Source organism: Eptatretus burgeri, chromosome 2 (assembly GCF_056783735.1).
Source record: "Eptatretus burgeri isolate ZD-2024b chromosome 2, Ebu_testis_v1, whole genome shotgun sequence".
NCBI lineage: Eukaryota > Metazoa > Chordata > Myxini > Myxiniformes > Myxinidae > Eptatretus > Eptatretus burgeri.
In genome coordinates this window covers 137,844,780-137,863,113 of record NC_140962.1, presented here as the reverse complement: position 1 = coordinate 137,863,113, position 18,334 = coordinate 137,844,780, and the positions used below count along the sequence as shown (strand labels likewise).

Here is an 18,334-nt window from a genome sequence, read left to right as displayed (position 1 = left end):
GACCGCGTTATGACAAAAACTGCATATTTTTCAAGGTCGTGACCCCCCTGACCTTTGACCCCTAACCGGTAACAAGAGCATGGGCGTCATTGTGTCATATTGCATATCACAAGATGAGGCGTTGAATTCTGAACATTTTGGCGTTAGTTGCATGCAAATTGAATAAAAATTGACCGTGTTATCGTAAAAAGACGATTTTGACCTTTTCGTGACCTTGACCTTGACCTTTGACCCGAATGATCCCAAAATCTAATCGAATGCTTGCTGGCTAATAACCAATCATCCCACCAAATTTCATGCAATTCGGTTTAATACTTTTTGAGTTATACGAATCACAAGATTACAAATAAATAAATAAATAAATTAATTAATTAATACACGCCGACCAAAGCATAACCTTTCGCAGAATGCGAAGGTAAAAATCAATTCCTGATTCAGTCAAGTACTCTTCGTGAGTATTTGATCAATGCAAACAACCTCAGTGGTATAGTTTGCTGGAGCTATCTTTTTTTTTTCTTGAAATGATTTTTTTCATCAACCGCTGTCACAACGGGAACCCAACAGGTTCATGGATCGTCTAGTACACTTTTAAAAATCGATGCATCAATGAACAGTAACTCGTCACTTGCAGTTGTGCACTCCTTATCAATTATGTGGAAGCAAGAGGACAGATGGCTGTGTTACCATTTGAAGTGAGGGAAAGGGAGCATATTCCAGAGATGGACTTAACATGGTACCACCTGATTTAGAGGAGGGAGACAAGTTTGAAAGTTCATTCTTGAGGTTGGAGGCCAGATGTTGTTTTCTGCCTCTCCTGTGAGTGAACACATTTGTTGTGGGCATTGTGGAATAATCTGAGGTTTTATTCAGTCAGATTTGCCTTCTCGGAGGAGAATGCAAGTTTTTTCAAGGCAACTACCTCACCACAAGATTCAATGCATCTCGGGTAGGAAGAGGGGTAGGATGACTTGAGAAAAGATGGAGTTAATCTGTGCATGAGAGACACAGCAGGTTTCTGTGGAAGAATCCCCAGGCTGAGTTAATATTGGGGGCAGTAGATTGACGAGACCAGTTCTGAAGTGTGATGGCTGCTTGTAGTCTCTGCCAATCTGCCTGAGTGAAGTTCCAGACTTGCGGCGTTGAGGCAGCTCTCTGAGAATAGCCCAAGAGATGTTACCTCTTGCTATCAGATGAACCAATTGGAGCAGAAGAAGTTCCGGAGATATTGTTGAGGAAGTTAGACCACCAAGTCAAGAAGAAAGGATTTGCCATTGGCATAAATCCAGGTCAGAAAGTTCACAGTTTGAGTCGGACCCATGGAGTCACAGAAGTCCTTTGCTGAAGTGCCATGGCTAGTGAGAGAGGTACCAACACCCAGCCAATTTGCATGGTGACAATTGAAATCACCACATATGAGGAAGAGAGAGAGAGAGAGAGTTGGGCTGAGTGGTTAAAACTTGGTCCATGTTGTCTGAGAGGGAGATGTAAATGGAGTCGTCACTGTTGGAAGAACGGTACAACAAACAAGAGGTCGGAGTGGAGGGGAAGTTACAGCCAGAGGTACTCCTGGGGCTTTGGAGGTGTAAGACCTTTGACCTGACTTTACTGACAGTTATCATCCAGGATCTTTTCAAACACTTCTCTGTGTGGAAAGATGGCACCTTGGCACAACTAAAAGGGACAAGTAGAGAATTTAATGTGTCAGACAGAAAACAAAATTCCTTGGCATTCTGGTCACAATCCAAAAACTGAAATGGATCTTGGTTGGACACTTTACAGAAAGAATGGGCAAGTGGTGGATGACAAGAATTACAATATGGCAACCAAGAGAAGGTTCTGGAAGTGGATGAAGTAAGTTGAGTTCCACTTCTCAATTCTTGGGTTTGACATTCATGACACAAACCAGCCACCAATGATGGCTGTCACATATTTCTCGATTTCCAGAAGACTGAGATGCTGCTTCTCACCAGTCACTACTGTTTTCCTCAAACTTGGAGAAGAGGAGTAATTCCTTCCTGCCAAACTAACGACAGTGGACTAAAGAAATCTAGCTTTTGATAAGAAGACCAGTTGATATCCACATTCCTCCCCTTCTGGAGGAAGCACTCTTGCGTGGGATGATTGCACTAAAATTGGCAAAGGCAGTGGTCATAGTGTTTGAGAGTAACGTGGTGTTCCGAAGTGAGTTTCTCGTGCTTTGCATCAGTCGTCATTAATTTGGTGTTTTGATGAATGGTGCAAACACACATTGAGTGACTTCTTGAAGATCCAGGAAGGACGTACTGTTTTGGACACAATTCGTCAAACTTGTTCAATCTCACTTTTGTGTTTGGCTGCTCTTCCTGAACCCTTTGAACCCTGGGCTTCTTGGACTTTTGGCTCCCCCACTAGGGGCTCCCCAGAGAAAAATTCAGCTGCTCGGGCATATGGAGGTTTGAATAGCGGATGGTAAACAGGCTGCTCAGGAACATGGAGGTTTGAATAGTGGCCGGTAAACAAGCCACGAGGGTTCAAAGGGTTAAGAAGTACTAGCGCTTCTTTCAAGTGGTGAAGAATGAGAATGAGAATGCTTTTGCTTCTGCTGTCTCTTACCATCCATAACAACAGAAATCTTCTTTTGTTTGGCATTAGATGCTTGACCTCTTTGCTCAAGTAGAACGCTTTTACCAATTTCACAATTTCTGTTGTCAGGTATTTTAACTGCCTTGGGAGTTTGGTCTGACAATTTCCTTGTCTTTAATCAACTGCTCTGCTGTTCTTGCCATGAAATAGGTTGTGCCAAACTTTCCAGCATGTGTTCTTGGATGCTCCAACTATTGAAAACAATTGTCAGAACTTTGACGTTTTTGCTTTGTTTTGTCTTTGTTGTTGAACTTTTCCTTCACCTGTGCAGCTTTGTCTTGCCAGTAGATACATTCTTGCTTTCCAACTTCTTATCCGGTGAAAATAATCGCAGCGCCTTCTTCAATATGACATCTATTTTTCATTTTGGTGCCAGGATATTGTGCCAGGACACTTTGGTGTTGCTCCTTCAACATAGCAAGTTCATGGTCCTCACTAAAACCATCTCTATCAACACTGGCAGTGCTGGTCCTGGGCTTTGGAGAACTGGAAGTTTACAAAGATATTGATTCAGTTCTTTACACAACAGGCACAAGAAGTGATTCAAGAGCTTCACTGCTCTGTCTGCACGGCTTATGCTTGCTAGTCAAGACCCAATTTGGATTCCCTTGAGTAAGTTCTTTATTCTCTTGTTGAAGGTTCTTTCTTTTCACTGGGGTGGCTTTCATTGGGTCTGATCACTTTTTAACCAGGTTTGAGTCATTCAGGCTATCATCCATCATGCTGTCATTGAAAGTCAATCTGAAATAAAGATAAAACGTCGTTATGGTTGTTCTTTTACGGACTCCATTGACTTTTCCAGCCTCCATTCATTGAGCTTGGTGTAACTACAGTCAATTAGGAGTGGGGTCTCGTTGATTAAGTTTCCAATAACATAAGCTTACATGAAGAACTATTACAACAATTAATAAAACGATAACCTATAATAAAGCCTCATGACTACGTGCAACGCAGCAATAGTATAGAATCTATAAGAGATTATCCAAACGAGGTTCTTTACTATTCACTATCAGGGTTTAGACAGAGTGAACAATGGATGGAATAAACCGGTTGTTGATCGAGGAATGCTAACTGCCATAGGAAGCAAGAAGCTGACATTTTGGGCGTTAACCATTTGTTGGAGTCTCCTTGCTTCCTACGACCGTTAGCGTACTTCACTCAATGTTATATTAATTCTGTGCATTGTTCTCCATGTCAGCCGATGCACTTCTCGACTCTTTAGCCTTCACGAAGACTAGTTTTTCATCTTAACTGGAGTGGTTGTTTCGTGATTCACACCAATAAAAGTTGTTCATTGTTCTCATGAATGTTGAAGTGTGAATGGCTTCGTTCTCTGGCTTTCTACTACTTAGCACTACACGGAGGCAGTTAACAAGTTAGTCAAGTGGGCTCGATCCCAAGCACATGACACTCAATAATTCAAATTTCACATGAGGTACTTCAGTCAAGTTGTATGAACACAACTCTTGCACGCATGCTGGCAAATATGTCGCGAGACATTTTGGCTGACCATGAACACTTCATGTATTGTGTTCAGGATGCAAATTTCAGACAACGATTTGCACAAATGCGGATTGCTATTGCCAAGTTTCTGATGAGATCGAGGATATTTTTCATGGACTTCACTCACATGGATAAAAGTCACATAAAGAAGTAACAAGGACAATTTTTTCCAGTGCTTTTAATGTCGCATTTGAATTGAGTTTGATTTAAGAGAGAGGTTATCTGTTCTTGAAATAGAATGGCACTCGGTAGAGCGCATACCTCAGCAAGGTTGAACAATTTACGTTTCGTATCCCACTGATGGGCCAGATCTGGATCCAGATATTCACCCACATCTAATCAGCTTGTTTTTGTGACTTACCCAACTCATCTACCAAGGTTTTGTCACAACCCGTCCAAAACTTTTTGAACTCTTGCGCTTATCGTTTTTGCCCCCATCTTCCAATTATGAAGAATCACTTTGTAAAATTAAAAAATTCTTGTATCCGGATCCAGATCCGGATCTTCACCAAAATCGAATCAAATAGTCCTTGTCATACACCCAACCTCTTCAACAAGTTTTTGACTGAATCCGTCCACAACTTTTTGATATCGTGCTATATATCATTTTTGTCTATATCTCTCAATGGTGAAGAATCGCTAAAAATTCGAGTATCCGGATCTGGATCTTCAGCAAAATTGAATCATTTCTTCCTTGCTACACACCCAACCTGTCCACCAAGTTTCTTCCGAATCTGTGCACAACTTTTTGAGATTTCGTGCCATATATCGTTTTTGGCCCTATCTCTCAATGTTGAAGAATCAGTTTAATAATTCTAGTCGTCGGATCCGGATCTTCACCAAAATGTAATCAATTTGTCCTTGTCAGATACCCAAGCTGTCCACCAAATTTCACCTGAATCCGTCTATAACTTTTTGAGATATCCTGCTTACAGACAGCCAGGGGTGAAAACATAACCTCCGTCCACCTTCGGTGGTGGAGGAAACAATGGTTTGTAGGCCAGGTGAAACTTCGTTTACCTCTGTCTTGAAAAAACATTTGACATAGAGCTTAATATTGTGTAGTTATTTTCATTTCGAATATTTAGAATAAGTGCAAAGTAATGAAATGTCATCGCAGATATGCATCACTAATTCATATAGTTAGAAACGTCAGACCCACTCTCTTGTGTGTCTAACATTCTCCATTCTTGAAAGCCTTTTTTTTGATGTCCTTATCCTCCATTTCTGGCTTAATGTCCCCGTTTTGCACCGCACTAGGCCATTTGAGAAAGTTTAGGCAGCAAAAGTTGTCGTCTTCACAACATTTTCGTCATCTATTTGCCTTGGTGCCGACCTGCAACTGATCAGGGCATGAACTAATTGTGGAGGAGAGGGGCGGGACTTAAATCGTTATCAATGACGTTGGCAGGCTCAGCTATAAAGTCGTGGGAAAGCTAGAATCCCAAAGAGAACCCTGAATCCACCGAGCTGGAGGCCGTCCCTGGAGCGAGCCATAAAGAGGGAGTAGCCACGCCCTACCTTGCTTATGTCCCGCCCACTCCACCAAGATGTGTCCCTCTCTTCACCCATCGCTGCCTGCAGAGATGTTTTTTCTGCAAAATACATTGCCATATGCACCGGGTGTTCTCCAACAAGCAACATTATTGGGTTTGGCCAAACACCTCTGTTGTCTCGTGACTTTCCCCTGTCTTCTATCGTGTGTCTGAGACCTTAAGGAATAGGTTAACTAAGGATCTGCCGTCTGTTGCTTGGTTTGTTCTGTTGACACGTTTGCCGGGAAGGGTTAAATTGGGGTTTGAGTATTAGAATTGGATCCATTGTGCTATTACTTCTTGGATATTCTCGACCCTTTTGCTTTTGTTAGATTAATATACTTTACAAACCTGACATTGTCTCTTGGTAGATTCGGTTTAATCTGGTGGCTCTGTAAGTCCTGTTGAAGGTAAATTGGTCCAGAAGTTTTCGTCGTGTGGTCAAGGTTCACTTTGCCAGAATAAGACCTGTCACATGATCGCCGATCAGCACGGCACTCGCTCGCTTCAAATACCTCAATCTGCACGGTAACGCGGCTTTGGACGCAGGGATCTGGCAGGAGGTCTCTTAACTGAGGTTGTTTTGACACGACTCACCGGATTTGAACCGTGCAACCGGAACAGACTTGTGACTGTAACAATATATTTGTTGGACCTTACCAAGTAAATGTACCATATTTCATTGATATGGGAAAGTATCATTGTTTTCAGTGCTTGATTTGACTTTTGGTAAAGTATTATTCCAAGTGGCGGTTTATTGTATGCCTATTACCTGTCTGCTTCTGTCACCTTATTTTTCGAACATCCATTCATGTGCAGATACAGCGGCAACAGAGCGTGAGGAGCTCTTCATACAGAAGCTCAGGCAGTGTTGCGTGTTGTTCGACTTCGTGGCCGATCCACTTAGCGATCTAAAATGGAAGGAGGTGAAGCGAGCTGCACTCAACGAGATGGTGGAATACGTGACACACGGACGCGATGTCATCACAGAGGCCATCTACCCGGAGGTTGTGCATATGGTAAGGTAATAGGGCAGAGACCTCAGGTGAATGCTGTTTTGTTTTTTCAACAATGAACAAAGGAGGAACATTTTGGAAGCATTAAGATTCTGCATCATGTTTTGGTTAATTGGAAAGATTAATGTGCAAACTACAGTATAATGCAATGGATAAACGCTTTCATTTTATTTGTTTCCCTTCATTTTTTTTTGATATCCTTTTGTAAAAAAAAAAAATGTTTTTGTTTGTTTTGTTCAGTTTGCTGTCAACATGTTCCGCACGCTGCCACCATCCTCAAATCCAACGGGTGCAGAGTTTGATCCAGAAGAGGATGAACCCACATTAGAAGCTGCTTGGCCACACTTGCAGGTAAGATTGCAGCCTTGCGATGGTTTGAAGTATGCATCACTGTGACAGATTTGGTTTAGTTTCCAAACATGGAAGGGTTTTTTAAAAAATTTTTGGAAACGACTTCAAGGTGAATGTACAAAGAGAAAACACTCATTGTTCTCAAAAAACAAAAGTTCATTATAATGCAGCTTGCTCAGGAATGAGGGATCCAAGCGTTATCCCATTTGAAACCAGCTTCTGTAGTGGTTCTTGCAACTGTGGTAACGCCATGAAACCAGTTAGTTTTGACCACCTACCATTATGTTCACAGTCAGTGCAAATTGAAGGTCACTATGATATACTGTAGAATTCTTTTTATTCATATCGGGAGAAAAACAATTTTTTGATTTTATTTTGTGGGAAGGTATGGTTGGGAGTTGAACCTCATTTTTTCCAATTACACTTCCCCATTGCCCACTACAGGTGAGAAGAGGTTGGTTTTGTCAGCGTCATGCAACTTACTTAATTACAGCTTTTAAGGTCTTGTGATCTCAACATCAGGAGATGATCGAAGTCGCTAATGAAACGGGGTATTGGTGGAATTAAAACTGTGCTTTTGATGAGAATGGCTGAACGTACAAACACAAATTTCAAAAGGAAGAGTTGAATACATAGATATGCTGTTTTCTGTTTTTACATTGAGAATGTCTGTGAGCTAATGAAGTGTGAATGGCCTTTATTTTTGGCACTGCTGTCATCCAATAACAGGATATATTTTGGGGGGGGAGGCGGTTTTGTAAAGGTACCCCAGGGGGAGAGCCACATGGACACGAATGCCACCCAAGGATTAGTTATTTCAATAGTCTATATGTAGGTAGACCTTTGCACCTTGTCTAAGGGTTTGGTTTTGTGGGGGGGGAGGGGGCATGCATTGAGGTTAGTTTGTGTTTTCACGGTGTGATGTCTTCTCTCCTCCATCTGCTCCTTTCAATCCTTCTTTCAATACCCCATCAGTCCGTTCCCCCCTCTGCCTTTCTCAATCCACCAATAATCCCCTTTACCAAACCTCAACTCAACAATCCCTCCTCCACCCCATTGGTCTTACATTTCAACTCAGCAGCCGGTCGGTCCTCCCTCGGGTGCATCTGCATCCCTCTCCGTTGTCTCTCCATCCGCACATTGTTTTATTGGGCACATTTGGTCCGTCTGTGGTCATTAATCCTTCGAGCTGATTGGATTGTTTTCACCGCATCGGACCTTGTTCATTCTCACATGCATGTCCGTGGCACGAGTGCAACAATTTTCCCTTACGTAATACACTGCAGCCCATCTTGCATGCATGACAGTGGCGTACAGTACAGAGGACGTTTTAGCACACAGGGAGGGGCTAGAGGGCACCCGCGGTGTCGTGAGGGGTACGCTGGAGGCTGTATTGAAAGTTCCCTCAGAAACGGCGCAATTTTCCATAAGCTGCGTTGTGGACACGCCCACATTGGGTGTGCACCAATGAGAGGGTTGTTTGTGTTTTGATAAATCAAAGGTGTTGTAATTATGTTTTATTGAAGAAACAAAAATTAATTGTATTTCACGATATATCAATATCTGGTGTGACGATCTTTTTCATGCAAAACAGCAGATATCCATTTTGAAATGCTTTCCTGCCATTTCTGAATAAATTCCATTGCATTGTCCAATGTTTACCATACTTCGTCTTCCCCTCCCTCCCCCCCGTTTTTCTTCCTGTCAAAATAATCCCAGACAGCCTCTATGATGTTAAGGTCATGACTTTAAGGGGGTCATTCTAATAGTTGTGGAGTTCCTCATTCTGCTCTTCTTCGTAAATCTGTTTTAACGACACTTGCAGTGTGTTTGGGGTCGTTTTCATGCTGAATAACAAAGTTGTCACCAATTAGCCCCCTTCCTGATGTGATACCATGGTGTATAGTAGGTTCTGCTTGTACATATATCAGCCTGCATTATTGTTACTGCATTTCATCCCCAAGCATGAACAGAGCCTCCACCATGATTCACAGCGGGCTGTCGACAGATCTGCTTATCCTTCTCACCAACCCTCCTTCTGACTTAACGCCTTCTCTTTCTTTCAAAAATTTCAAACTTTGAATCGTCACTCCAAAGTACCTTTCCCCACTGATGAGCATCCCAGCTCTGATGTTATTGGGCATATTTCAGTCTCTTGGCTTTGTTACCTTGACACAGAAAGGGATTTTTGACAGCAACTCGTCCATCAATTCCACTTTTGATAAGAGAACTTCTGACAGTCGATGAGTCCACTTGAAACACCGATGTCTGTGCCATTACTTGTGTAAAATCAACACTTTATTTTTTCCCTCCCATTTCTTAAGAAAACTTTATGTTCCAATTGCTCATCTTTTTTGCTGAGTTTCTTTGGCCTGCAAATGCACTTTATTTCGTTAACTTCTCTGGTCTCATTCTGCTTCTGCATAGATGCTTGAATGGCACATCGAGAAATACAGTTAACCCTCGTCCAACACTGATCTTCACAACGCCCATTCGTTTATGCACATGAGAACAAATGCGACACTTATTTCCCGAGCGCACGTAAAACTTGATTATACATGCGTTTGAATGTGGCGCTGTGACCACATCAAGCGCAGAAGGGTCTCCCATCATCATCTTCCACCCACACTGTTTTCAGTCTGCGTAGCGCCGTGGTCAAGTGAACTTGTGCCCAGGAGATTTCTTTAACTCAACGTTATTTAGCGGCATACTTTACCTTTAATTACAGGATGGCATCGAAACGTCAAGCCTCTCTAAGTGGTAGTGGAGTGAAGAAATACCATGTGGTTATGACAGCAGAGAAAATCATAATTTTAGACAAGTTTTGTGGTGGGATAAGTATGGTGTCGGTCAGCGATGAGTATCACATGAGTGCAATGTCGGTCGGAGAGCATTCCAAACCAGATATCTGCTGTTTTACATGAAAAAGGTGATCATACCAAATATTTAAATTTTATTGTAATTTGAAAGAACAACCAATCAGCTCTCGCTTAATCGATGATTCTTTTGCGATCAAAATCAATCTCTCACCCATTTCTGGGTGAGAGACAGATTTGATTGGGCATTTGATGTTTTTATGTGTTCGACTATTAGCATTGCATGTGGTACATGTTTGGCAGCCACGGTGATGCTCGGTCCTGTCTATGCTGTTGCTGGAGACTCGCCAACAAGCGATGAAACTGGTTTGGCGGCGGATGAGGGCATGTAGCATTTGGATTCTCAGACATGTGCTGCTTGTAAATGTCTGCAGCTGTGGAGGAACCTGGGTAGGGTTTGAAGCAGAAAAGTGCTTACCTTATTTAGCTTTTCTTGTTTGTGTTATAAAGCCTTTGGCTAACCAACTATGAAGCCGTAGCTGAAGCTGGGGGTAATTGATTTGGTGAGAGCTGATTGGTTGTTCCCTTCAACTCTAATTTTAGGTGAGGGAGGTGTGTGTGCTGGGTGTGCGTGTTGTGTGTGCGCACCAGCGCATGCCAGTCACTTCGTGGAAGGTTAATGACTTGAACTTGAGTTGTTTTAAAATTGCTTCTTCAGACATATATTTGTGAGTTTGTGGTTCTTTGCTTGCCTATCCCTCATCAGCAAGTCTTTTTGCAATATTTTTGTCCATGTCAATGTGTGTCTGGTTATTATTTTGTAATTCAAGGTCTAAGCTTGTGTAGGAGCCAGATCAGAGGATGGATCATACTGACATTTGGGAAGTAGCTAACAGGCAAACTCAGAACAATTAGTTGGATGAAACATGGGAAATGATGCAACAGAACACCTGCAGGCAAGAGAATTGGGTGCAGGGAGGGTTAATAAGGTATAACAGATTGCGGGTTAGAATAGAATATGGCATGAGATGGCAGTGAGTTGTCGTCTTGAAGCCCCGGAGGGAAGAAAGTGATTGTAGTGACTCAGGGAAATAGTTCCACAGGTGTGAGAAAAAAGGAATTGAGTGGTGCATTTAACTTTTATTTTATGATTACCAGGATGTGGTCAACAACAACAAAATAAATGTGTACATCAAGGTTGTACTGTGGAGGGACAGGGAGGGCAAGACCAAAAGTGAGACATTTCTAAAATGGAGCATCCACCAACTTGTCTGATAAAAGAGCAGCAGTCCTGTTTCCCTGCCTTCCGGCGGGAGATCCAAGTGATGTTCACGACTTTAGACTCCACAATATCCAGGAGAGACAGGTCTGAAGCTGTGTAGCTGTCCTGTAATGGTGAACAATATTGTTACAGGCGGTCATGCAGCAGAGGCAAAATAAATACACTTAACATTTGACTTAAATGATGTATCCCCTTAACACACATGGAGGCCGCAGAACTATCCGACATAGGCTGACACTGACTCATTTAGACATCTCTCTCAGGGAGGCGAGGAGAAGCTTCAAAATGACAAATAAAAAAGCAGCAAAAATAAGGTAAATTAAAAAGACAAATAATGGATTCTGGTTCAGGCCTAGTTAGCTTGCTGTTCATAGTCTCCTCTTCATTGTAAGGCAGGGAGGGGGTGGGCAATTCCATCCATAAGCACTCCGTCATCCACAGGCACGTCTGAGAGCAGCACCAACACCCGTCTGATCTTTCCATTGCCAGGTTGCTTCACAGAAGAGAGAAAGAAAATGGTGTTCGAGCTAAACTCTCTCGACTCCTCCCTCATTTGTCACTTCCATTTTAGCCAGCAAGAAAGGCAGGGTGCCTGATGTGGTTCATAATAACAATGTACTTTTCATTAGTTCACCAAAGCAACCACTGATGTTGCGAAAAAAAGATAATGTCTTCCCTCTTTCCTAACATAAAGGGACATCACCTTCTGTTCTTAGTCATGAATGTGGTGCCAAAAATATCAGGAACATCCGGCCCATCTGAACTCAACCTTTCAGGAAGGGTGTGTAAAAAGGGTGGTGTAAGAAAAGAAAACACAACTGGAAGAGATAAAACTAGAACAACTCGGAGATAAAAAGAAAACACAACTAGAAGGGTATTTGGTAGAGCACATACCTCCTCCACCACATAACGCCTGATCCACGAGAACATATCGGGCCCAATACATTTTTGAAATATCATGCGATGCAGTACTATATCGTTTTTGGCCCTATCTCTCAATGGCGAAGAATCACTTTAATAATTATCAGATCCGGATCTGGATTTGGATCTTCATCAAAATTAAACAATTTGTCCTTGTCACACATCCAACATGTCCACCATGTTTCATCCGAATCCGTCCACACCATTTTCAGATATCGTGCTACATATCGTTTTGGCCCTATCTCTCAATGGTGAAGAATCACTTAAAAAAATTATAGTAGTCAGATCCAGATCCGTATCTTCACCAAAATAAAATCAGTTCGTCCTTGTCACACATCCAACCTGTCCACAAAATTTAATCTGGATGCTTCCACAACTTTTTGAGATATCCTGCACACAAACAGACAGAAAGGGGTGAAAACATAACCTCCTTCACCTTCGGTGGCGGAGGTAGGTAATAAAGGTGCTGGTCTATCCCACAACTGAGCCGACATTTAATACATGGGACACTTAAACAGTTCTTGTCACCAATATACACCTCCTAAGGTATTGGCATGGCCTGGTGTTGGCTTAGTGGTTAAGGTGGCTGGCTTGGGACCTTAGGATCCTGAATTTGAGCTCCCTGGTACCATTGAATTAACATCAGGTGGGATTGACTCAGCCTGTCATCCATCTGAGGTCAGCAAAATGAGTACCAGTGTGCTGGGGTAATAACCATTTGGGGTAACCTGCGTTGGCATGGCAACCCGTCCAGGACTCTACTCCTTGCCAATGAACCTGCCTCGGCAGCCCGATGTGCCTATACAGCACAAAAGGAATGGTATTATTATTATGTTGTTGTTGGCATCTCTCCCTTCTTTCCACAACTATAACACTTCCAGGCTGTGGACAAAGGAGAAGTTTGGAATTTGGAAAAGGACTTGGGACAAAGGAATTTGGAAAAGGACAAAGGAAAAGTCAAAAGGACTTAGTCTGTGACTAACGTTGGAAGCCAGCTTTTAGATATGGTCTAACCAGGAGCAGTCATAACTGAGAGCCAGGGCCAAAACTTCAAAATACTCAGCTTCTTATAGTGCTGATCACAGAAGTAAATATGATGGTTGGATAGTGGTTCCTTCTGGAGAGAATCTGTAAATGTGGACTTGCCTGGAATCATGGCATTTTCCAGATGACAAAGAATCATCGAATCTTTTCCAGTTCAGCAGAGTTGAATGTTACTGGTGTCAGTCACTCTGTCAGCAGCTTGGTGTACCATTTGCCATCTTGTGAAATTGGCTATGAAGTGATAGAGTTTTAAAGAGAATTAGAGAGGTCGTTTCTGAAGACGACTAACTAAAGCTGGCCTCCATTAGGAGAAGAGATTGAAGGATACCAATGAAGTTGCCATGCTCTTTTCTTGCAGAGAGTGAGTCTTTGAGCCAAGATTTGAAAGTGTCCTTTGAGGGCCACAGGCAGATGCCGCAGCAAGCTTGATGACCAGGGTGATTTGACAGAGGACTGGGATGTGTCTAGAGACAGCCCTGACCTCCTGTTTGAGGTCCAGGACCTCCAAGCAGTGTTGAGCGAGGAGCAACAACATCCACAATATTGAGTAGTTGGGACGGAATCCAGACTGATTATCAAAGATCGGAATTGTTGAGCAGAGGAAATAATATATCAGCCTTCATGATGGATTCATGACTTTGCTTGTAATTGAAAGTAAGTTAACCAGCCTCAGTGTTTTGCCCGTTTCTCAACACCTGCTTGCATGCTAATTACTTTGGTTTGTCATGATACAGCTGGAATATTGAAGAGGTTGGGCATTAAAGATAGTTTCCAGCCTTTGATGTCGTAGGCACATTTGCTCTGCATTTTATATTGGACTAGCAAATCCTGATGCTGCAGCAGCTTTTCGATTTTCCCCAAGAGGCAATCAGGGGTATGCACTTCCATTTGGGGTTGCTGAGGAGCATATGAAACAAGCAAAACCCTTGAACTCGAGGTTTGGAGAGACTTGTACATTTCCCGGCATGAAGCAGCTCAACTATTTTCACCCTTGATAAGAAAAAAAAATCACCAAATCAAATAATTATCTTGCATTATTGAGTAGAGGGAAGAGATGTGCTTAGAAGAATGGCATAACGTAGCTGTTTGAGATCCCATTTCGATATTTGTTGGGAACGTGTAGCTGAGTCTAAACTTTGTGCATGGACCCACTTGAGGATATGCAGGATTGCTTCAGATGGGTTGGGATAAGTTTGTATGAGAGAGACAGAGACAAAGAGTCAGTGAGTCAGTCCTTTGGGAGAAACATTCTTAAGGATGGTTACTACGAAATGCAGAGCAGATTGCGCACCAGTCTTTGAAGAAAGAGCAGATTGCAGACCCTTTCAGTCAGTCAGAGTGAACTGTCATGCTCTGTGTTGCTAAGTTAGCTCTCTAACTAGAGCTATTAAGATCAGGGCTTTCATAAGCAGAGGCCAGAGGAGCCGCTAGGAATAGAGAAGAATCAAGAAACGTTGAAGGGGGAGTGCTACTTTACCAGGTCCATGGGAGAGGACTACCATTTGCAGATATCCATTTCGGGAAGTTCACAGATTGGGTCAGATGCACAGAATGCAATACTGCACTGTCATGACCGATTGTTGTAGAGTGTACCCCAAGTCATCGACCAAATGTAGAAGTTATAATCACCAAAGATTTAAGAACAGCGAGCTGGATGGGATGGTTAGTAATTGGTCCTTGTACATAAAGAGATAAAAAATAGTCATCATTGCAAGGTGGATGATGCATACTGTACATCAGGCAGATAAATATTACACATTCCAGAAGCACAGCCAGTTGTATTCTAGGGGTTAGAGCCTGGGCTTTGGGTTATTGAATTATTTAAATTAACAGCAACACCACCTGTTGCTGTTCGTCAAAGCTGAAGTGAGATTAGATAAACTGTGATGACACTTGATGGGCATGATAGACAGAACGACATTTAGACTTGACATGTGTTGCCTTCTACGTCTTTTTCTCAACATTTTGCATTTTTTGTTTTGATTAGTAATCAAATTTTTTTTTTTGAGCAGCCACAAGTTTGGCTACAAGGTTTGACGAATGTCCGAGGGAGCGTCATTGCTGAGCGTGTCCTTTCTTCACAGCTTGTATATGAGTTTTTCTTGCGGTTCTTGGAATCACCCGACTTCCAATCGAATACAGCCAAGAAATATATTGACCAAAAATTCGTCCTGCAGGTGAGGTTATGCTCCAAGCTTTTTCATGTACCAAAGCAGTTGATCAAGTCACTATTTTGCTTGTGTTTTGTGCGTTTGTGTGGTCTGCGATGCAGCTGTGGGTACACAGAAGGTGTAAGGGCAGTTATTGGCAACATTGACCGTTAGGTTCACGATGTCATCTTCCTGTATTGTTAGATAAAGTACAGTGTCTTTTCATATTTTCACCTTGCTTGTTTCAACGGCGGAAGCTTGAAGATTAGACGGCCAAGCGAAAAGTCAAAATGTTTGAAGTCGTAATTACCTCCATTTTGCTTTACACTGTTCTGTCTAGTTTACCCACCTCAAATATGTCTTCCTTTGGCATCCTCTCGAGAGAAATCTTTCGAGAACAATGGTGGCGAACCTCAATGCGAATCCTGTGATTGTCTCTAAGTTTTCTCACGGTGCTAGGTTTGCATTTTGTGCCAATTTGATGATCCTAGAGCAGACATGGATTCGTTCCCATTAGATGGCACTGGAAACTGCTCTGCAGATAGAAAACTAGTATTTCCTTGGCTTTGATGGCTTTCATTTTTGGCCATGTTAGCTCATTAGCATGTTTCTGAAGTTGGTTTAAGAATTTGTTTCTTTCTGGTAAATGGAGGTTGATTCAAATTTTCAAAAATAGTTTGCTGTCTTATTTACTTCCTGGTCTTGTCTTTGGCTGCCATGTAGACTATCCTTGTATATTAATGATTGGCCAATAGAGCTGTTCCACAGTAATATGCTACATTTAAGGGTCTTATCTTCAGGAGCTATCACAGAATTCCTAAAGTATCCATAGAATACCACTAACATGTTTTTAGGTGTATATAAATGTAGATATATACTATTTATAGCAAAACCGCTATTGTCATAAAATTTTATTCACTGTGATGGGAATAAATCTTTGTCTTAAGTGTTATATTAAAAACTAAATAGATTTACCAAGAGTTTTATATGAACACATACGTTTTTGATTGAGACTGGTTTAGATTATATGTGTAAAAAGACTTTACTTATGATATCCCACACCCTGAATTTGCCAAAAATATACTTTAATGTGAATGCTGGGGGGTTGAAAACAGAGTAACAATCGTTATGCTATCGGTCAATTAGTCATGAAAGAAACAAAATGCTCAAGCTGCACAACCTTAAAAAAATACGGTCTTGTTATTTTTGTGATAACAACTTAACCTAAATGACAAATGTGTAACAAAGGATAACATTAGTGGTAAGTCCATATCGCCATAAAAGCTGTACAAAAATCTGGCTTTCCGATTGCGGACCAAAGTCACGTTTGTTACAGAAGGCTTTGAGCCATTTCTGTTAATGAAGACAGAACTCCCCATCAATAAATTGTGCTGGGTTAGATTATCTTTTTACTGTTGGATTCCAGTGGTGGAGGGGTCAGTCTTTTATTTCCCCTCATTTGCAAGATAAACTGGACACACTTAATGTGGACTATGTATGTAACACAATGGTTACCCATTACTGTGGAAAGGCTCAATAGTGATTGTCACTTTTCTTCGATTTGATTGCGATTTCCCTCCCCGCCTCCCTTTTCCTCCACTATGCTCTGGGTGCAGCTGCTGGAGCTGTTTGACAGTGAAGACCCTCGTGAGCGGGACTTCTTGAAGACCACGTTGCATCGCATCTATGGCAAGTTCCTGGGATTACGGGCGTACATCCGCAAACAGGTCAACAACATATTCTACAGGTACTGTTTTTGTCCCTTAACACTGTAGGAGCAGAAGAGTAGCTTTGTTAGTTAAAATGTTTAAACATTGCGATTCAATCACTTGCGTTACCATCTTGCTTGGTCATTGCAGTGATTTCTCACCCCCCTTGTTTTGACTTATTTTTGTCCTCCAGGTTTATTTACGAGACAGAACATCACAATGGTATTGCGGAACTGTTGGAGATTCTGGGAAGGTGAGCCTCAAGTATTTGGACTGTTTGAAAATCCTAATTTGCAGAGTGTGACCAAAAGTGTGATTTTTTTATTTTATTTTTTATTTTTTCAAATTGTTGCATCACACTAAATTTTCAAATGCATTTGAGTCCCGGCTATGAATATGTGGCAAAACGTCTCGAAATAAGATTTATTCTTCGGGAAAGATGTGTGAAAAGCTGTTTCGCATCATCGTCATCTTTTCAGGGTCTGCTAATCCTTGGGGATTACAATGGGATCAAAGCTTTCCCTGTCGATAAAGGAATATTTTTCATCCAAACAGACAACTCACCTACTCTTTGTTGAGGACACCATGGGATCTTTAGCATCCACCAAATAATGCTGGCAGATGTGATGCCCATTTTATGGTCCATCTGAGGGATGACACACAGAATCAACATGCTTGAAAAACAACAAGATGACAGTTTGTTGCTGGGCCAAGATTCAAAACCAGGCTAGACAAATCAGAGCCGAGTGCACATACCTCTTGGCTATCCTGCCAGCCCCGAGTGGATGTTGTTTGCCTGTTTTAAAATGGTGAGACGTTACAGTGGAATTGTATGAGCAGCTTATTGTGATGAGCTTGCTAACCTCCGCCATCCTCGAAGATGGATGGAGGTTACTGTTTTCACCCCTTTCTGTTTGTTTGTTTGTTTGTTTGTGAACACTATTACGGAAAAACACCTCGACGGATTTCGACGAAACTTGGTGGGGGGGTTAGGTATGGTCCAAGGATCATGCCATTAAATTTTGGACTTGGTCCCCCCCCCCAAAAAAAAAGTTAGAGGAAAAAAATTTTTTTTTTGCATTTCTACATGTTTTAAGTGATTTCCAACCCCCCCCCAAAAAATTGTTACCCCCTCAAAAAAGAATTTTCTTTTGCATTTCTACATGTTTTAAGTGATTTCCAACCCCCCCAAAATTGTTACCCGCCCCCCCCCAAAAAAAATTGTTAGAGAAAAATTTTTTTTTTTTGCATTTCTACATGCTTTAAGTGATTCCTCCATGCTCAACAACCCCCCCCCACAAAAGATTGAGAGAAAAAATTTTTTTTTTGCATTTCTACATATTTTAAGTGATTTCCAACCTCCCCCCCCCCAAAAAAAATTGTTA

The 18,334-nt window shown here is 41.8% G+C and overlaps 1 protein-coding gene across 6 annotated transcripts in view; it reads left to right on the top strand.

The window, feature by feature from the left end:
* LOC147033267 (serine/threonine-protein phosphatase 2A 56 kDa regulatory subunit gamma isoform-like) overlaps positions 1 to 18,334 on the top strand; it is a 155,013-nt gene that overhangs the window by 106,765 nt on the left and 29,914 nt on the right. For all 6 annotated transcript variants that reach the window (XM_085871462.1, XM_085871463.1, XM_085871460.1 and 3 more), the window contains 5 exons: positions 6,480 to 6,679; positions 6,917 to 7,027; positions 15,175 to 15,267; positions 16,857 to 16,987; positions 17,143 to 17,202. In XM_085871462.1, coding sequence (XP_085727588.1) covers positions 6,480 to 6,679; positions 6,917 to 7,027; positions 15,175 to 15,267; positions 16,857 to 16,987; positions 17,143 to 17,202 — 595 coding nt within the window. The remainder of the gene's footprint in view (positions 1 to 6,479; positions 6,680 to 6,916; positions 7,028 to 15,174; positions 15,268 to 16,856; positions 16,988 to 17,142; positions 17,203 to 18,334) is intronic.